We start from the raw sequence: 18,138 nt of genomic DNA, 5'->3' as shown, positions 1-18,138 counted from the left end.
TTCCGGGTTTGAGCCCTGGCTCGGGCACGAGATCTGTCTTTGTGGAGTTTGCATGCTCTCCCTGTTCCTGTGTGGGTTCTCTCCGGGTACTCCGGCTTCCTCCCACAGTCCAAAGACATGCAATTTGGGGACTAGGCTGACTGAATATTCTAAACTGATCATAAGCGTGGCTGTGAGTGTGAATGGTTGTACTATATGTTCTATATTACCCCTTTCACACTGAAACACGTGTGTCAACGCAGGTTTTTGTGCCCACGTTTGCTCAGTGTTAGGGCGCATTCACGCTTTCAGCAGACGCAGGTCTGGGCTCCCGCTGTAAGGGCTGCGTGCCTGTGTTTTTCTCTCTCATACTGTACGTACAGTACATCGCGCTGACAATGTCATCACATATAAAAGTGCGCTGGAACATTACGAGATAAACAAACAGCATGGACACCGTTGAGTCAAACGTTAGCACTGTCGTTGCATGCATTGCACTTTTGTCTCTTTTGCAAAGCATACAAACTTGCCACAGATCGGAAAATGTCAGAGTGCTAATGCAGCTCAAAATGCTGGTAATGTTCTCATAAATCACAGCGTCCCTTACGGTTCGAGAAATCTGCCACCGGATCTCCTCTTCACCGCGGATGATGAGCAGCTCGCGGACTTCACAATCTTGCCAGTACACTGCCATGATCGCTAAAAAAAATGTGCAAGATCGCTATACAAATGCTTGCGCAGTTCACATTAGGGTTCCCCGGTTAGTAGGAGTTCCCAAGCATGACCTAGATTAATTCATGTGAGATCATACACAGGAAAATTGTTTCAAAAAAAGGAGTGAAATAGAGTCTCGGGGGCATATACAGGAAGACTGATCTTATGGCAGAGACCAAAACTTTATTGAGAGATGAGCGAGCATTTCTCACAGCCCAGCCCAATTTTTTAATTAATTAATTTTTTTTTACCAGAGATTCCACCATGACAGCCTGACAGGTGGCACAGTGACAAAATCAGAATGCGACAAGAAGGTAGAGCTATGTCAATGGGTCATATCGCGGGAAATGTGAGACAACGCGGGTTGCCTTTTCCACACTGCAGGCGAGCCGAGCAGAGCTGAAGCGAGCCACTAAACACCCGGGTCGCCTGGAGGGGTGAAATGCCGAAGTGACCCTTTCAGAGTGCCAAAATACCCGTGTTCATCCGCAATTTTGGTCAAGTGCGAAAGGGGCTTATGTGTTGGCCCTGCGATGGACTGGCGACCCATCCAGGTTGAACCCTGCCTCTCGCCCGAAAGCTGCTGGGATAGGCTGTACTTGAAGAGGTCATATACACTCTCTGGGTGAATTATCACTACAACTTTGATAATGATAGAATGACACTATGCGCTGCTTATTAGATGGAAACCTCACTTTACATCTGTCACAAGATATCACTTCTTAAAAAAGAGCAGTTTCCCCTGAATTATTTGTTTCGTTTATGTCTTTCAACTTTCAAATTCATCAGCACTCCATTAAACTTACTGTCGATGTCTCGCTTTCCAATCTTCGTTCACACAAAGTAACACTATAGTAAAAGAAGCAAGGGGAAAAAAACAGAGGCCTTCATATGAAAATGATAAACTCTACTAATTAATGCTGCCATGATCACTTAGACCTCTTCTGTTGTGCTACAGCATTAAACAGCAGTCTTCAGAAAAAGGCATTGGTCAGGGTTAACCATAGTTGCAGCAAGATATAAGACAAGAAACAAACAAATGTTGTCGAGTAATCCAGAGTGGAAGGGGTACCCACAGTCATTTGTCAAGCTCTGCTCAATGGCACTGAAACAGGGAATCTAAAAATCCAGTTTTAGAAGTCAGCTATTATTTTGATGGAGCTATGTCTTACAACTGGCTGTGGTCAGACTTCCCTCTGGTTCATGTTTTGCATCACATACCAAACATGTTAGCAAATGATGGACTTAAGTTCAAAGACACTAGTATGCCTCAGGGATGATCTACTTTTAGGAACCATTAAATTAGCATCGCCTTGGGTTTCCTTGACCAAAACCCCATGCATTTGAAATAATGGGACCGGACATTCAACAATGTCAGCTTGTTTCAAGGTTTGTTTTAATGTCGCTCAAGAAAAATGTACAAACGCTGAAGTTCCGACAAAGTAATTAGTCTCTTCTTCTGTCCTGAAATGCACTGTTTTCAAGGTAATTTTGTACAAAATGGAGCAGGGAGGGAGACACATTTCTCACATAGTCTGAACTTTGGTCTACTGTACAGAAACCCACGACTTCTCCAAAGATGTGTTGTATAGGTTGAATACAAAGAACAACTTTCTCCAACTATCTAGTGAGGAATCAAATTGTGTATTAGTGTGGGTGCATTCCTGTTTGCACTCTGAGTTTCATATGCCCATCAGCTGGCCAACAGAGGGTTCCTTCCCTCTCCGGTAGCCTCGGTCCTCGGTGCCAGGCTTTTTAAAACACAACAGTGGCTTTTATACATCGGCAGACAGACACAGACGACCATTGTCAGAGGCAGTAACTTCAGACAGACCCTCTCAACTGGAGAGACCACAGAACACATATTGGCATTTTGTCATTTGTAGCTTAGTTTCACTCTTTCTCACATTTTATCCTCCTTATCTGCCCCCCCCCCCCCCCCCCATGGTTATCCTCACTACCTACTCTCTCCCATCTGATGCATCTTGACCACAAGCGAATACCCTGATTAAAATGTTGGCATCGTATGTTTCTGTAAAAAACAGGTTTGCATAATATATAAGTTTGTGAAGAGATGGCAAGTCACTATCTATGACAGGCAAAACTCACTCTTTAACAATAACGTAAAGTGTAGTGTAAAGGATTTAGATGGGCTCAAACCCAGAACCTTCTTGCTGAGGCGTAAGTGCTAACCACTGCACCACCCTGCCGCCTCCCTATCCAAATTATTAACCTTTATTTTCCACATAATTCCTTTGAGAGAAACATGCAGACCCTTTATCGTATTTTACTTACTGTCAGCTTATATGTAAGCATGTTAAGTCCTTGGTTTTGTATAACAAGAGAGCTTGCTGTAATTGTAGTCAAATCTCACTTCTAGTCATAGCTGACAAGAGTAGCTTCCAAGCAAACTTTGGTGAGACATTCAGAGTTGCACTGAGCTTCATTTCCTGTCCAGGCTGCTCAGCATCACACAGCACCAGCTGTCCTTGTGGCACAGAATGACTTTAAAATAGCTGTAACCGTGCACTGCCACAGTAAGACGAACAGACTGCAGCTAAGTGGATTAAAGAAGAAGAGTGCTTATGAATAAAATGCTTCAGATGAAAAGGCCAATCCAAAAAGCAGCAAAGTGAGAGGGGGGGGAGAGACAGAGGGAAGGAAGGTAAAATATCACAGTAGAAAGCAGGCGATCAATTATTTAATCTCACATCTGTGGTTGGTCACAATGCCAACATGGTGGTTACTATAATAATTTAACCTACTTTTTTTGGTACAGTTGTACGAGAAATTCCATCAAAACCTCATCTCATAAAATGATACAATGCTCAAATCCGCAAAGGATAAAACATAGCGTTCCATTCAGAGGATTTAATCATCTATATGAGGAAATGACATGGATAACGAATTTAGAATGAAACTTTTCTCTACAACAGAATCTCTATGATTTGAATTGCCAAAAAAAGAAGGAAAAAAATGATTATATTTTTCCACTAAAAACCAGACAGTTAAGAAGGCTTTGGAAAATCTTTCTAACAAGATTTATTTTCCTCACGGAAGATTTTCATTCAGCTGGTATACAGAGTTGGACTTCTTTAAGTGTGTGTGTGTGTGTGTGTGTGTGTGTGTGTGTATGTGTGTGTGTGTGTGTGGGTGCGTGTGTGTATAAAATCATCTTAAGAATGGGGTTAAACCTAAAGGAAGTGGGAGACACAATCATATATATAATATGTAATATTCTGTACTTATATTCTGTATGGAGTCACTAAAAAAGGAGGGGAAGAAGTCAAGTGAACCGTGGTGGTTCATCCTCTATGAACCGTGAGTGTGAGCTTGGGGAGCAGTGTGAAGCAGCGGTCAAGTGTGATATCGATGCACGTCACTATTTCAGTTCACCAGCAAAGCAGACCACTCCCTGATCCGTCATGATGGTGGGCTTCAGTATGTTAAAGAGTTCAGAATGAACCAGCTTTACTGAAAGTTACCTGTATTGACAGGTCCAGATTACGTACATCGAATCAGTTTGCCTTTACTCACAGTTTCTTGTCTCTTTACTTTTATCCAGTCAAAAAACTCCTTGTGTGTCCTATGTCATTTATCCCAGAGGGATTCCACACAGTGACGATCAAGCTGAAGATTTTAATTTTGGAGAGAAGAGAGCAAATGACAGAGGTGTGGAAGTACAACCAAAACAAGAGTTCAAAAGATGAAATTTGATGAAATTTTTAGTGTTTTCTGAAATGTTTTGTTTTTGTTGCTTCATTTACTAACATGTTGTATTCTGTGAAAAATGTTGTTATCTAAACGCTGTTTTTTGAAATGCCTTCTATGAAACATAATAGTTTTTTGAATCTTTCTTGTTTTGCGAAATGTTTTGTTCACCGAGACATTGTTTTGTGAAATGTCTTTTATGAAAAGATGAAGTTTTCACAAAAGGTTTAAAAAATGTTACATTTTCTGAAATGATGTCTTGTTTTTCTAATTTTCTACTTTTTGGTTTTGTTTTGCCCTGCAAGCCCAGGGAATAATTGCACAGAATCAATATTTTACAAAAATGATTCGGTATCAGAATCTGTATCAGGAGGTAAAGAAGTTGGATTGTAGTTTTATTTATTATGCATGTGTTGAACTGTTTAACAAGTCAACATGACTGCAGTGCGCACACCAGATCCATTCACTGATGGGATCTACTGAAACCCTCAGGGTGCAAATGAATCAATAATCTAATTAAGTCTTTGGGGTGTGTGATCAGCAGCAGCTTCTTCTAACCCTTACACAGTTTTTAATATTTCCTAAACAAGTTTAATTCACCCTTGTGAAAACTATCACTACTTTTTCATTTACTATGTATCAGACTGTCTGTCATCCTTGTTCTTTCTGGACTGTTAATGGTTTCATTTATTCATTATGCTATATGTGCCAGAATGTATGTGCCAGTATTTTGTAGGCAATTACAGCTACACCATCAGGCATCATATCATGCCACCGGATGCAGCTCCTCGGGTTCAAACACTGGTGCCAGATGGTATCTCAAAAGGAGAGCATATGATCACTGAACTCACATTAACGCATCAACTGTCTCTCTGTCAGTGTGGCGCTATGTTGAATATAAATTTGCCTTAAGGCAATATGGCGAGGACATGTGCTATTTATTTGATGGTACGTGTTTTGTCCCTCGGAGGAGATTTAACGATATGCAAGTGACAAATCTATCTTCTGTTCAAATTTCAGCGGTTTATAATGGTGTTTATTGATGAGTTCGAAAATTTGGTTTGTCTATACATGAAGGGAAACACACACAAACAGTGACGAAACATCGAATATCCTATTGAGCTACTAAATGATCAATAATATGCATGCTGTTTGTGTGTCTACTAGCCAGTCACAGTGCATGATCAATCCCACAATGCACTACTTCAGTGATTCATTAATTGTCCTGCAAGGGTTAAATATCCCTTTAAAATTGCAACTAAACAGTAACAGGGAAGCAATTCCACTGGGAGGCATTCAGATAGATTCTCCTGCTCATGCATGGACAGCATGTTTGTTCACTGTTGACTCTGCCACGTTTTCATCATTTTCGTTTGTTGGTGGATGAAATTTTTTTCAACACGCATGTTGCTTTAGGTCATTTAAGACGCTGTTTACTGCTGAATGGCATGAGGTTCTCCTGAGGGACGTTTATCATATTTCATCCAAATTTATTCATACTTGTGATCTGATTCAACCACCTTCATCATTTTAAATCTGCTGCCGGAGGGAACACAGAATGCTGTAAGTCGATGTTACCATGATGTATCTACATACAGTCAAATATAGGGTGCAATGAAAGAGGAATCGGCACAGTATGTGCAGACTCACTTTCCCGCTGAACAGCACATATGGAAGAACAGGCAGCAGGTGTGACAACAACTGAGAAGTCAGATGTATGGAGGGACCCATGCTGTTGATAAGCATATGGCACAGTGACAAGACTCCCCCTAGAAGGCTGATATAACAGAGTAACAACTCATTACACCCGATCTGATGTTGCCTCTAACGCTAGCTGATTTACATGGGGGGACTAATCATTTAGAATACTTTCCTTTGAAGAAATGCCTCCAAATGAGTGCCCTATGTGGATTTTAAAGCAGTTTTTACTTTGAATTGATTAAGAACAACCTTTGGGAAAACACATCTGATTGCCATGACTTTGGCTGATTCACATTATGAGAAGGAGTCGTTGTTATTGTGTCATTATTCACATTTTCTTTGAAAAAACCCACTGAAATGATAATGGCTTGGTTTGGCAAAAGTATCAACCGAACAAATATGGTTTTGAAACACTATTTGCATGCTAGATATCTCTGTAGTGTGGAAATTCTTACTTCGAATGTGATTTTGACAAACATTTGGATCTTATTCAACATGTCGAAACTAGTTAAAAAGCACAAGCCAATCAGAGGCAGACTAGAGCCACGCTAAGATCTTCGCAGGACGCACCCCACGGTATAACCGATGTTTTCTGGTTACAAGAAGAAGGAAAAAAAAGGTCCTTTCGCACCCTATAACCCACCCATTGTTGATCTGATTTGTGGCTACTCACAAGTAATGGTATACCCCTTATGAAATCAAGGTTTTCTTCATTAATCTCACTGTATATTTGAAGAAAATCAACTCTGCTGTGTTGTTTGACATCGTGTCTTTAAACACATGCTTTCAGATTGTAAAAATCATGTTTTATTAATCACAGTACCAGTAGTACAAAGTCACAGTTTGGGTTTCAGCACATAAATATTGTGGCCCTTTCTGTGTGAATCTAACATGAAACAACACGCATTTCTGTTGATTAATAGATGCGACCCTTAACGCTAAATAATAACGCCACAAATGGAAGTTTGTTCAGGAATCCTATGATCTACGCTGACAGAGTGAACTTGACCTCCCATGTTCATTTTAGGCATCTGAAAATTAGTCGAACTATCTGAAATTCCTCTCTCCCACAAGATGCATGCGATCCGTCATGGATAAGCAGAATTTGGCATAGCGGTGCAACAGTGGACAAAAACATAAGTCCCTCCCTGGCACTGATTGGCTAATAATCCCCCTGCAGCACTTTTTGGATTGATTGTTTACTTCTTCAGAGAACACAGTAGGGTTGGCATATTCAAAGGTCTGGAGTGTCTGGACCCAGGAAAAGTGTTCACTTTTCAGATGAGCAAGGCCACAATAAAGCCCACAACATCACAGTAAGAGTACCACTGAGAGGCCAAACAAGTACTGATATTTGTTTATATGTTTTAGTTTACTTTGAGTGGTATCTTGCCATATTATGGGACAGATGGCTGGAAAACACTCTGCAGTATTCCCTCCTTGTTCAGAATTATCTCCATCTAAACTTAAAACAAACATCTGAAAGGAAATGAGCCAAATTCATTAGAGGGTTGTATGCATGTTAACTTGCAACTGTTAAAACAAACTGGGCTCCAGCAACCTCTAAGCAGAAACACATATTGACAGTGCAAAGCCGCATCTGAACAGAGAATCTTGATGTGTGCAGAAAAAAGAAGTGAGACCTTTAAAAAGCGAAAAAGATAATGACCTCAGTTGTACCAAATTTGGGAATCCAGCTATGATGATAACAGTATATGGATGGTGGAATAAAACACCAGAAGCACTTAATTTGAAGAATGGCCTTTGTTTTTGTTTGGTTGTGTTTGGTTTTTTTTCCACATATGGGGAGTAACAATGGAACGCAGCAGGTAGGTTTGTAGGTCAACCCAAAAGTTAGCATCACCACGGGTTCCTTCAGCCAAAATTGAAAATACTGGATTTTGTATTATTGCAGAATATAAGCGCTGTGGTTTATGAGACTTACACATTTAATTTCCATAATTAATCCTCAGAGATGGGTACCACTTTTAAGATTTTTTTAAGAGTAAATCCAATGCTATTGATAGCAAGAAGCATCAAAAGATCAGGATGGCTTAGTTAATGGCAGCTTTACCTCACGCCGCTTGACACAATTTGTCTAGTTTTGCATTCTGGTAATTAAAGATCTCGTGGAAATTCTGTATATGCAGACAGGGTGGGGGTGGTGGATGGGTCCTCCAAACACCAGACCCAGGCTCAAAGGAAAGGAACCACATATGGATGGAACACATCACTTCCACAGTTGTTAGGGTTAGTGAACCTTTGAATATGGTTAGGTTTCTTTTCTCTGGGGCAAAAATGAGCTCCACTGTCGAAGTAATTCAAAAAACCCTTTTTTTTCTCCAACTTGACATCTTTGATGCGACTTTTGCATTTTGATTTATTTTTTACATGTTCTGTCTTTCTTATTATGTGAAAATAAATGATCAAAAACTGCGAATAAAAATGAAAAATCCATCCATTTTCTTCTGCTTATCCTGTCAAGGGCTGGAGCCTATCCCAGCAGCTTTCAGGCGAGAGGCGGGGTTCACCCTGGACGGGTCACCAGTCCATCGCAGGGCCAACACATAGAGACAAACAACCATTCACACTCACAGTCACGCCTACGGTCAATTTAGAGTATCCAATTAGCTTAGTCCCCTCTTGCATGTCTTTGGACTGTGGGAGGAAGCTGCAGTACCCGCAGAGAAGCCACGCAGGCACAGGGAGAACATGGAGACTCCAGCCGGGGCTCAAACCCGGAAGCTTCCTGCTGTGAGGCTGTGAGGCAACAGTGCTAATCACTGCACCACTGTGCCGCCCCATGAGCAAAACACAATTGATTATTCTAGTAAAAACTGAGGGATTCGCTGAGGAATGCCAAAACTATCTCCAGTATCATGATAGTGAGATTTTGCAAAACAGTTAATCTAAAGTACATGAAGATGTGTGTAACGAGATGGACGAGAAAATACTCATAGAGGAGGGCAAAAGTCGCACATACGCAAATATGCAGTATCAAAATCACCTCCATCATGTGATAAATAATGACAATGATGTCACTGCCACAAATGATCACCTTAGGGAGATTTTGGACTCATGTTTTGGATAGTCCTCTCCACTAATATCATTCAAACACCAAATGAGGGAATACCATATTGTCACCTTTTTAAAATAATTACTTTAGTCATTTTTTGGACACATTTTTTTTGCCTAAAAAAAACTCCGCATGATGTTTTGTCTCCATTTTTTTTGTGTGTTTTCTGAAAAACTTGAAACAATGACTCAGGCGATTATTTTAAGAAGGCCACGATATGGAAGAATGGTGCTCGTTCCTCTAATAGAGTTACAGAGATGTCCCCTCAAGAGAATCTTTGTCAAAGAGCTTGTCTGGCAGCTTGTGGGGACCAAACTCCAATCAGACAAAAGCGAAAGAAATGATTTTTGTCAGTTTTATTGCCTTACTTGCCCAGAGAGTAGGTCTTTATCTAAGATGTCCTCAGAACGTGCAGCAGCTTCAACTGAATCCTCTCTATCAGGCATGGTTCTTGGTGAGTGGGGGTCTGTAACTTTAGACTTCCCTGTAGCCACTCCCTTTAAATCCAAGGTCTGCAATAATGATCATATTAGGCTGTCGCTGTTTGCTAAAGTACTGACACATACCGCAGAACAATTTGAGGCTCAATATTCCATTCAGATCCAGTAGAGTGGATCATCACCACTGGCCGAGCAAAATAAGCCGACAGCAATCCTACATCAAGCACTTGTCAAGATTCCATTGACGTATTTTAGCACATATTTGTAAGTATAAAAAAAGATTAATGGACATGTTGAAAAAAAAATCCTAAACTTTGTGAAATAAATTGATGCAAACTGTGTTTTTGCTTTTTATGAAAGAGGAAATGAGCAGAATGGGGGATGGAATCATGTTAATTAATAAAATTTGAGTCCTGAATATTTAACGCATGTGGCTTACTAGCTTTTACAGCATCACATCATCTTCACGAACAGTCACCAACTTTCGTCCCCAGGCCATAGCAACATTTCTAAAACTTGTCGACTTCATTTGGACAACCCAACTTGTAAAGGGAATTCCTCAAGGCCTCTTTCAATTTCAAATTTACGCACAAACTCTTCTTCACCTACTCTGATGATGATGCCTCTACCGTTATCTTCTGGTGGTGCGATGCAACGTATCACATTCACACCAAACTACGTAGGTTTGATGGTAACGAACTGCTGCATATTTCCTTTTTTGTCACATTGATTGCTTAAAGTTAATGAAAGCATAGTTCTACAAAAGACACACTGCTGAAATAAATACTGGAAGATTATTCATGTTTTTGTTTTGTTTTTTTCATTATTACCATACAGAATTTAAAATCTGTTGTACAACATCTTCTACTACCCAAATGTGGCCCCCTTCATTTTAATAAACCTTGTATAATCATGGCACTAACTTGGTAACAAAAGTGGACATCAATTAGACAACAAGCCAACATAATACTTCAGAAATATCTGAATAATTTTAACAAAAGAAAGCTTAAAAACTTATCTCAAATAGAAAGGCTTTCAGCATGCCTTTGTCAAAATATAAATTTTATGAAAGTGTAGAGATTTGAATCACACAAGAAATAAAGTTTGTGGAGGAAGCGACATTTCCTCTAAACGCCTTCATCCCCATAGTTCAGATACCTTCCCCAATTGCAATATTAAGGACGGAAAGCAGCCACAACCGACCGTCGTCACATCAATTCTTCAACATGTGTTTGGAAACATGTTCAAAGCGAGACTCCAAACCCCCCTGCAAGCTTCGCATCAAACCAAATGCGAGCGGACTATAATATTTTGTAGTGTATAACGGAGGCATACATCCACGTCGGAGATGCTAACACGTTTCATCAACGTGTACAACACCACAATATTTATTTTTTTACTGCAAATTCTGAAGTGTGCAAATATGTGCGGGGATGAAACGGACGCACAGTCTGTGACAGCGGTCAACCATCACGCCAGATCACGATAGATGAGGATGTATTCCTCCAATATATCACAGTTTCTTACCTATTTGGCTGAACAGGAGAAGCTGGGAGAAGAACATCTCGGTCCTCACAACTGTCGTCTCCATGGTCTCGGCGAGAAAATGACACGCTAAGAGGCAGAATGTGGGTTTATGAGGAGCGAACGGCGGGTCGGTGCGTAAAGATGCGCTACCAGGTCATCATCATGCCTCCTCCGCTGCTGCTGCCTGTGTGTGTAGCTCGGTTCGGTTTGTTGCGGCTCGGCGTGTTTCGGCTCGCTTTGGTTCGAAGAGTGCTGTCTAGTTGAGTTAGAGGACTGCGAACGCGCACTCGCACGTATATGGGACCGAGAGCGCGCCGCCCACAGCCCCTGATGGAAATGACTATCAGTCTATACATTCATGGATCAGCCCCATCATACTCAGAGAGAGAGAGAGAGAGAGAGAGAGAGAGAGAGAGAGAGAGAGAGAGAGAGAGAGTATTAGTTATTTAATTCTAAAATCTTGTAGGAAAGCATGTCATAAACTATAAAGTTTGTCCCTCTTTCTTTTTGATTTTAAACAATGCATTTTTGCCCATGTTCAACGCACCTATTACCACATTCACAAACATATGAATAAATTTAACTACCAATGATTTCATCTTTTGATATACATAAATACACACTTTTACTTTTTTTTACAAGACTACAGTATGCACATATTACTCAGCTCCTCTTTTTTTTAGGTGCGTGTCTGTGTCTAAATGCTAATTTGTTTATCTTAGATCTGCTTCAACACTTTCATGAATTCTTTTGTTAATCTGTTTAAATAACCTCATAAAGGGTTAGCTAGTTGATGGCCCACATCTCATCCACTTGAATGAGCTTCTCTAACAGCCAACGACATGACAGCAATCACGGGGACTGGTACTTAGCATTCATGTATAAATTGCAATAAAAGTTGTTGTTTTAAAAAAAAATCAATTAAAAAGTTCCATTTGTTTCATCACATCCCTGGTATCACTACGCCTTCCAGTGTTTATGCTGCTGAGCTGAATCCATGCTGACAGTGATGTTCTAGTTTTGTTGTCGCCCTGTTGCTCATACGGCATCTGACGACTGCCAAGCTGAGAAAATGACCGAAAATCATAATGAATCATCATTCAAGACAGAGTGTACAGGTGTCAGACAACTACATTTCATGCTTTTTAAGAGCTTTTAAGACTCATAAGACATTTTTGAACGTATCTTTCTTTACTTATAAGCTTATTTGTTTTATGTAGGATGGGTGAATTTGTTTAATTTCATTTTAACAAGAGGTAACTGACAATCCAAAGTAAAACAACAGTTTCAGGCTTTGTGGTAAGTTTAAACATTTGCAGCATTAGAAATGTGGAGTTTGACACGGACAAGTTTAACTCATTTCACAAAAGGACAGTAAAAGATGAATAAAGGTTTGTATTTATAGCAATTACAGTCTCTCAAGTTCAGATTTGAAACTATCTGATTACTTTGAAGACCTACTGTAATATTTCTAACATTTGATTTAAAAACATGTTTGGATTTTTTGGACCTGTAGACACCCTGAAGACAATAACATCATGTGAAATCACTGACAGAGAAAAAAAAGTCTCTTTGGGAATAAGGAACTTTAAGGAGATTCGGTGAGAAAGCAATGATTATGGAGTGTATTTTGAATAAAGAATAGGGATTTGGTCTGCTGAACTGAAGCAGCATCACACAGGGAAACAAGAATGAAAGAGTCCGACCGTGCCAGAACTGTCCCACAGCGCAATCACTGTGTATTTGTGGTAACATTTGGCAAAGGTTGGACTACAAGATTCCCATCAACTACTTATGAAGTGTGTGTTTTGTGAAAAAGAGTGTAGTTCACAAGCAACAGGCTTCATGGGAGCTCATAAATGTTTGTGTGAGACGACGTGTGAGACAGGCTTCCATCTCACAATAACATGCGGCTCTCGTTACTCGCTGTGCATACATTAGCATAAATTAAGAGAGATAATCCTCTTTAATTCAGGCGGGAGACTCTTCTCACTTGTTGGACCAACATTTTTTCGGATGTTTGTAACAATATCCTTTCTGGCCCTGTGCTTCCGGGACACAGACTCGTGTGTCTATGTGGTGGGAGGGCGGACCAGAGTTCGGCTTGATGGACAACGTGTTGATACTCGCATCAGTCTGTTAAATTAAAGACAATATAAAAAAGATGGACAACGAATGCTTCCGAACAAGTGCAAACTCCGTCACACACACTTTGAAATAGCCGGTTTAAGCTAAAGCTGAATGATGTGGCTTAAAAAGAGGGAAAACCCAACGTCATCTCTACAAAACACTCATGTCCAGATGCAAAGACGCTGCCTGCCTCTTCAGATCCTGTTACTGTACAAAACCGGCTTTGTTGTCACTGCAAAGAAGCAGTTATGAATTCCAGATTATGTGTTTACACACTTTCCTGTCTGCGCTTGCATTAATGCCAGAAAACAGAAAAAGTTCTGAAGAAGAACTTTTAACGTGTTGCAGATAAGATTATGACATTTAAGGGTGATGTCTTAAAATTCACTATGTTCAATTCAATATGTTACCATGTAATACCTGTGCTGACAGAATGCAGTGTTTTTTTTCCCATATAGACTGCAAAAAAAAAGAAGCTTTCTTTATGCTTGAAGCCTCAGTCAGATGACATGTGCTACGTGGGTGGCAGTGATGGCTACTGCCATCAACAAACTGAGAGTAGAGGGAGGAGAGAAATATGCTTTAATTTCTTTAAAGTACAGCCAGTATTTTGTTTGTCGCAACCTAAGACAAGAACAGTCCATTGTCAACTATGCTGCACCGAAACCACGAAAGATGCCACATTTGATTTACTACATAATCTGGAAGAGCAGCATAAGCACGGTACAACTTCCAGCAAAACATCCCGAGCGGGATTTCTTCCATCCGACACCAGCCAGAAGTGGAGAAGGCCTGAAGCTCATTTGACTCAATTAGGTAACCAGTAGCACTACTACTAAACTAACTAATCACTTTTTAAATCAAGTATTGGGTACAGTTATTTGATAATATTTTAAGAATTAATCAGTCATTTTATTAAATTTCCAGAGTAGCCTATTCAACACTGTCGGTAATTGAGTAATGCATGTCTGCCCCGAATGTAGTTGGGGAAAAATTAACCTGGCCCGGACATATTATGCTTGTGAAGTTTGGAACAGAATTTGATCATGTGGGATCGAGTTATAACTCTTTCCTGTTTTTTTTTTTTGGTGAACAGCCTGTACAGGGAAATGTTACAGGAACCTATCACAAAGGTCTTAAAGTGTTTATGACCAAATTGAAAATGGTTCTGATCAACCCACGAGGCATCGAAGTCCAATAAAAACAAACAAAAAACATGCAACTTCCTGTTGCCACCAGTTGGGGGTGCAATGCGAATCAACCTTAAAATTGAATGGGTTCTTCTTTTGCGAAAGCACCGATCACGTGAAATTCAGCCTCAAAGATTTTGTGTCATCCTGCTGACAGATGGACAACACCACCTAAAACATGACCTCCTTGGTGGGGGAAATGAATGAGAGGCATTTTAATAGTTCAGGAAACTCAGACACCTTAATTCTTATCACTGTATCCATCTGGGCCTGAGTGCTTGTTACCATGACAGTGGATGTCGTTTCTGAGTTTACACTGATATTGAATTCCAGTGGTGGCAACTGGAGGTCACCATCCTGGACACCACAGGCTTGATAAATACCGGTCGATTTGTGTGTACACGTGCGCGCGTGTGTGTGTTTGTGTGTGTGAATGAGAAAGAGAGAGAGAGAGAGAGAGAGAGAGAGAGATGCCATTGATGGTCAATAGCTCATGTGCTCAGTGTTTAATTAAAACCTGTGCATCTGTGAATGCCAACGTGCACGTGCTGGAAATAATGTACACTTAAGTGATGTGCCTATCATGTTGATGTCATGCGAATGAGCTTGAAAAAAGAAACTCATTGTCTGGTGTCTGTTCACTCAACGGCTTTGTTACAGAACATAGAAACTAACTTTGGTACTTAGAGATGACATCACAAACTGTGACTCCAGTGGCACTGCTATGACTTACAAATCACTACACATTCCCCGTCATGAGAAGAGACACAATTATTTACACCCAAGATGCATGTCTTTTTACCTTAGTATAGCTATTACCTGAACATATAACATTTAAGCAGTAAAGTAGAACAGTCCTCAAGCACTTTGTGTGCGCCTGTCTGGGGCGTGTTCAGCTCCATTTTGATATTTAAGAAGGTGGGTAATCAGAGTGAAAATCACGAAGCAAGTTGCAAAGAGGCAGAGACACAACACCTAATTATTCATAGGTGTGGTTCAGGCATTACATCAATCAAACCAAGCAGACAGCTGCGTTTCATTCCCCTTAAAGATAAGGTTGTTCCAGGACTTCCATGGCGGACACATTTCAACTCGTGAGCAGTAAGAACAGAAACAGACCAACTCGTGCACCAGGTGAAGGCATATGAACAAACCATATATGGAAGTAGCAGGAGTCCACCCACGCAATCGGAGGTGAAGCAGGTTTGAAAGGAGGATGCGGCGGCCGATGTTCTCAAGTTTATGGGCATCAATATAATCGCATTGCAATGCTGTGCATCGACTCCACTGATTGATGCACTCTTTTGCTCTCTCTCTCTCTGTTCTTGGTCTATGCCATAAACGTTATCTGGTGTCCCAAAATAATAATAATACACCATGGGTGTGCCAGACCATGCCTCATTATCTTATTCAAGGATCACACATTCATTTGCTAGTTTGAGGGCGAGGGCGCTTTGGGTCGAAACGTCATTTGTGCCAGCCTAAAAGTAGCAATGACGCTAGCACTTGACCAAGCGCCAGCTTTTGTCATGTGTAAGATAGAGAGCCCCTTGAGCTTGATACACAATTCAGCATCATTGCCAAGACACTTACACCTTTGTTGTTTTTTCCTGTCAACCATCTTACCTTGACATAGCGAACAAAATATGGCATGAAAAATCCAATAACCCTTGTCATCTTTGTAAAAATGTCAGATGTCTTGTTCTTCTCGAGCTCCATTTATGAAGGTGATTAAACAAGGTGGAGGTCAACTAACACAAAGCCTTGAGGCGTGTCAGTATCTTGGAGGAACCTGACCTTCTGACTTTAGGACATCACCTGCACTCTTCTGCACGATGTTGAATGTTGTAGTGCAGTTGGATCTGTTCTCAGATTGTCACATGCCCTGCCTCTGTAGCCAAGACCACAAAATGGGGTCACTAGGCACCTACGCTACTGATCTCTGTAACAGTAACTGCTGCTGGCCCAGCAGACTCCATGTCAGCCTGAAGCCATGCAACATTTTCCAGCTTCACCAAATAAAATAGTGGCTCCCCACACCTGCCAATGACTTTACTCCATGAGTGGTGCACCTGGTCAGTCCTGGCTGTCCGTCATACAGTGGTTTAAGCACAGCGGCTCTTCACACATCAGGAATGATAATACCGTCTTCATAACACCAGGCCTCAGAGATGCTCTTGCAGATTAATATTCATACAGAGGGGAATACAGCATTTTTGGTGAGCCATCCATTCCTAATTAATTACATTCCATTTTTTGCAGCAGCAGGTTTCAGATTTTGTGATGACAGAGGAGCTTTGACACTATTGACTCCACATGTGCCTGTGTTCCGTGCCCTTGTTGTCCACAACAGATAAAGGGCTCCTGGAGAGCGTATTAGCAATGACTCGCTGTTTACCAGGGACTTGGTCAGCTACAACATGGAACCTAAGGGGGCACACAACGACCCTTTAACCAAGTCATACGTGTTTATTAGGGGCACCATTGGTTGATGGTACATTTGCAAAAGGAAGCTGTTCACGCTCTATACAGACTTGGCATCTGTGTTATAGCTTTCACTTCATTAGAGTCCAGTTTTACGCCCTAAGTGCTTCTGTTGTGGCAAAAGTACTGCATCTCTTTCACACTTTACAGCCTTGTTCAAGCATTTGAGATCAACACACTTGCATTTGAACTTTATTCCTCTTTTCCACTGGAACCATAGGGGAACCATAGGGGCACACCAATCATTGGGCTTGGTGACCTCTCCTATTATGCCCGTGCCAGCATGTGTTTCAGTTCTGCCTAAACTTTTGGCACAGAGGAAATGGGACACAGCGTGGCATTTTTCAGCGAGGCTCAGCATTGGCTTTCAGTTCAATTTTGACTAAACTGCAATTGAGCAGGCCATGAACATTGCTGAGCATGTCTGTGTATATGTCTGTCTATGGAGCCCAGCAACTGTAACTTTGGCCTTTTACATACCTCTGGCCAGAAACTTGCCAGCACACCTCACGTTTCACCCCAGGACTATTTACACATGGTTGTTTCCTCAAATTTTCTCATGCCATCTGCTGCAGAAAGAACAAGTCTTGAAATATTTTGACCCACTAACTATGTTACTGCTTTTTCATTGTTTTTTTTGTTTTTTTGAAAACATAACTGCTGTCAGCCTCATCTCACAGCTGGCCATTCAGCTTGCACACTCTCATTCTGTTGCTTGATTTGTTCACTCTGGCGTGCTATCTGAAAGCCCTTTCAAGAGAGAGATCCGGTTCAAGCTGTAACTTTTAGGAAACATCATTGTCCGATATGTCAAGAACAATCCGGTCCCTTATTTGCTCAAATTTAGTCTCTCCAAAATCACGGTATTGAGCCATCTATACAAGCTCCTCACAAAAGCGTTGACTGATTTGCTGGGTTTCTGCATGCTCTTGTGAAAGCATGCTCTGTGACTTTATCACATTAAGTTCAGCACAAAATGGTCGTTGAATTTGGCCATTACCAGAATGGAGTCCAGGCCAGTCCTTTCTTCGTCACTGAAGAATAGTGCACTCCTTCCACCTCTCCTCCCAAGGCGTAGAGAAGTATGGTTAACTGTACTTCGTGGCTGTCTTTGTCCGACCTCGACACCACTCTGATGCAGCCAAAACGGACAAGTGAAGTAAAATAGTTCTGGCAGCCAAAGCTT

General features: G+C 41.0%; 1 protein-coding gene across 3 annotated transcripts in view; it reads right to left on the bottom strand.

The window, feature by feature from the left end:
- ptprz1b (protein tyrosine phosphatase receptor type Z1b) overlaps positions 1-11,494 on the bottom strand; it is a 77,131-nt gene extending 65,637 nt beyond the window's left edge. For all 3 annotated transcript variants that reach the window (XM_086201026.1, XM_086201024.1, XM_086201027.1), the window contains exon 1: positions 11,149-11,494. In XM_086201026.1, coding sequence (XP_086057152.1) covers positions 11,149-11,212 — 64 coding nt within the window. In that variant the 5' untranslated portion in view covers positions 11,213-11,494. The remainder of the gene's footprint in view (positions 1-11,148) is intronic.
- Between the last annotated feature and the right edge of the window lie 6,644 nt (positions 11,495-18,138).

This window comes from Aulostomus chinensis, chromosome 4 (genome assembly GCF_037954235.1).
Source record: "Aulostomus chinensis isolate RoL2024-O1b breed Wild chromosome 4, RoL_Achi_v1.0, whole genome shotgun sequence".
NCBI lineage: Eukaryota > Metazoa > Chordata > Actinopteri > Syngnathiformes > Aulostomidae > Aulostomus > Aulostomus chinensis.
The sequence above is the reverse complement of the archived record's forward strand: the minus strand, read 5'-3'. Positions and strand labels throughout refer to the sequence as shown.